The 2500-nt window shown below is 40.1% G+C and overlaps 1 protein-coding gene across 1 annotated transcript in view; it reads right to left on the bottom strand.

Moving 5' to 3' along the window:
• The window catches only part of LOC107710948 (V-type proton ATPase 116 kDa subunit a-like), a 29438-nt gene that overhangs the window by 12472 nt on the left and 14466 nt on the right, over positions 1–2500 (bottom strand). Inside the window, exon 11 of the mRNA XM_016515842.1 lies at positions 678–817. Coding sequence (XP_016371328.1) covers positions 678–817 — 140 coding nt within the window. The remainder of the gene's footprint in view (positions 1–677; positions 818–2500) is intronic.

Here is a 2500-nt window from a genome sequence, read left to right as displayed (position 1 = left end):
GAGGGGTCGAGGGTCTGTCCATATAAACTTCCCTTATCCACTTCACAAAGTGGAACACACTTCAAAATGATAGCAGGGATTTTCCCGAGGGGAAGTGCTTAGGGAAGTATGCGAGTGTGTGTCTAAACGTGAAGTGGAACACAGCCCTAGAGATCCGCAGACTTGATTAGCTGGTTCAGGTGAGTTTAATTAGGACTAGAGCTAAACTCAGCAGGAAAGTGACCCTCCAGGAGCAGGACTGGACACCCCTGACCTATAGGTCTCTTAGCAGTTTTCCGCTTGAGGGTTTAACTCTTGCAAGTGAAGAAATTAAGTCATAAGTATTATAACTTTACTGCTGCAGTGTTAAGTAAAATAATTAATAGACTTATGAAATTAATAGTGAAGTTACAAGTATCAGTATTACAATATGTTCTTCTTCCTAAAATAAGAAAAGTATGAAGAACATTATCATTATTATTATTATCATATAATCCTCCTCAGAGCAATATTGTCTTAACTTGTACACCGTTTAAATTTTACGCCCTTAATGTTGTGACATTTTTTCCCCACTGTTATCGGATATTTTTATTATATAAGGTGTTGTATTAAAGTAAAAAATTCCAGTATCGAAAACGTAAGTTGTTAAGAGTGTTGGGAAAAAAAAGAAAATGTGTGCATGTGTCATGTTTTATTACTTCATTAGTGTTTTTCCTCAGTTTTGAATCCTTCTCCTCCAGAACCATCCAGAGAGCCAGCAGCGTCATCAGAAGACCGTGTCCAACGTCCCCGAACATGACGGCAAACAGGAAGGGAAACGTGATGATGGTGTAGACAGCTGCAGACGTGTGAAAACAGACAGTAAAAGGTGCATGAGAATGGAGTTAAGTTTCTTTTAAAGGGGTAATCGGATGCAAAATTCACTTTTACATGTTGTTTGAACATAAATGTGTATTGGCAGTGTGTGTACACAACCACCCTATAATGATAAAAAACCACCCAGTGTTTTTTTTTTTTTTTTAAATCCCCATAAATCATAACCCCTTTCTCAAATCAAGCCATTCTCAGATTCTTGGCAGAGTGACGTAGTTCTGCACAGGCCCCTCCCACGATTGTTAATTGAGGTGTTTTGTTGTTGGATGTTTTGCAGTCGTCATTTACTCCTGATATCTGAGCCGCTGATGACGCAGTGTATTACCTTTGTTTTTGAAGGCAATGCACCCCCGATCTACCTAAATGCGTCTATTGCTCTATTCGGATGGGACTAGTTTTACAGGGGGTCGTTACAAAAAAATTGTGTTTCACAGACGTACTTTGCGATTATAATCCCATCTGAATCTGCCACATCTGTGTTTTTCTCACACAACCTCTGTAATTCCAGAGCAAATTACCTACTGTTTTTCAGCAAACTCCGTGATCCTCTGAGAAAACTAATCCTGTCTGAATGCGAATGTCTGTGATTGCCAACGGTATTTGTTTCACAACGCGTTTCCTTGTGTGTTTTGGCCAACGTGAACTACCAGACGCTCTTACCGCACACATTTTTGATGATATGTTTGCCTCCCGGCAAAAAAAAACAAAAAAAAAACAATAATAAAATCAAGAGCCAGAACACGTAAACTGTTAACACTGGCTACTGTAATATCAGCGTCAGGTAAGATTACTCACGTTCATTTCTGCACTCAATTACATTATGTTTTAATTACATACGTACCTTTATGAAAATAAAACATGGTTTTAATACAAAAAAAAAAAAAGTTAAACTAAAGTAACCACACATTAACATGGTGTTGCTATACTAGCCATTTAGCTTCACCATGGTATTTGTAGTAAAACTGTGGTTATACTATGGTAATCATTCCGAATGACTATATTCGCAATGCACGCATACAGAACAGGTGATCTCTGCAATGCCCAGATGTACAAAACAGACCCTCCCACCTCTGTAATAAACACAGAGTTGTTAGTCCCGACCGAATCATTCATGACCCAGCTTTATCTACAAAAGAGCTCATTAGCATTTAAAGGGACATGCACCGAAACGGGTCGCTGTGTACAGAGCTGTTTTTGACAGGATAAAAAGGGTGTTGTTTTACATTACCATTGAGAAATTTTAACCAAAGTATGTTATAGACTTTATTAACACGCTAAAGAATCATATCACTTTGTGGAAAATGGGCATCTGATGACCCCTTTAAACTAGTGGTGTGTGTTGTGAGTGTGTGTCACCTGGGTTCATCTCCCTGTAGCTCGCCACTCCATAGGCATCGACTATGTTCTGGAATCCTGCAGTGAAGGCGTTGGTGGGGAAGAGTGTGGGGGGAGACGTGTTTGCCGGCAAGCGGTTGTAGAAGGAGTCCACACTACTGCCGCTCTTCCTCTGAGAGAGAAAAACAGGTTTCAGAGATAAGAGGCTTTCCTGTGTGGAGTCTGTCTGGTTTCCCCACAAACCAGACATGCAGCATACAGCAGGTGAATTGGAGGCACTAATGCAGTGAGTATGTGTGTGTGTGTGTGTGTG

This window comes from Sinocyclocheilus rhinocerous, unplaced genomic scaffold (genome assembly GCF_001515625.1).
Source record: "Sinocyclocheilus rhinocerous isolate Xijiao unplaced genomic scaffold, SAMN03320098_v1.1 scaffold3161, whole genome shotgun sequence".
In the NCBI taxonomy this organism is placed as follows: Eukaryota; Metazoa; Chordata; class Actinopteri; order Cypriniformes; family Cyprinidae; genus Sinocyclocheilus; species Sinocyclocheilus rhinocerous.
Note: the sequence above shows the minus strand (reverse complement) of the source record. Positions and strands in the feature narration are given on the sequence as shown.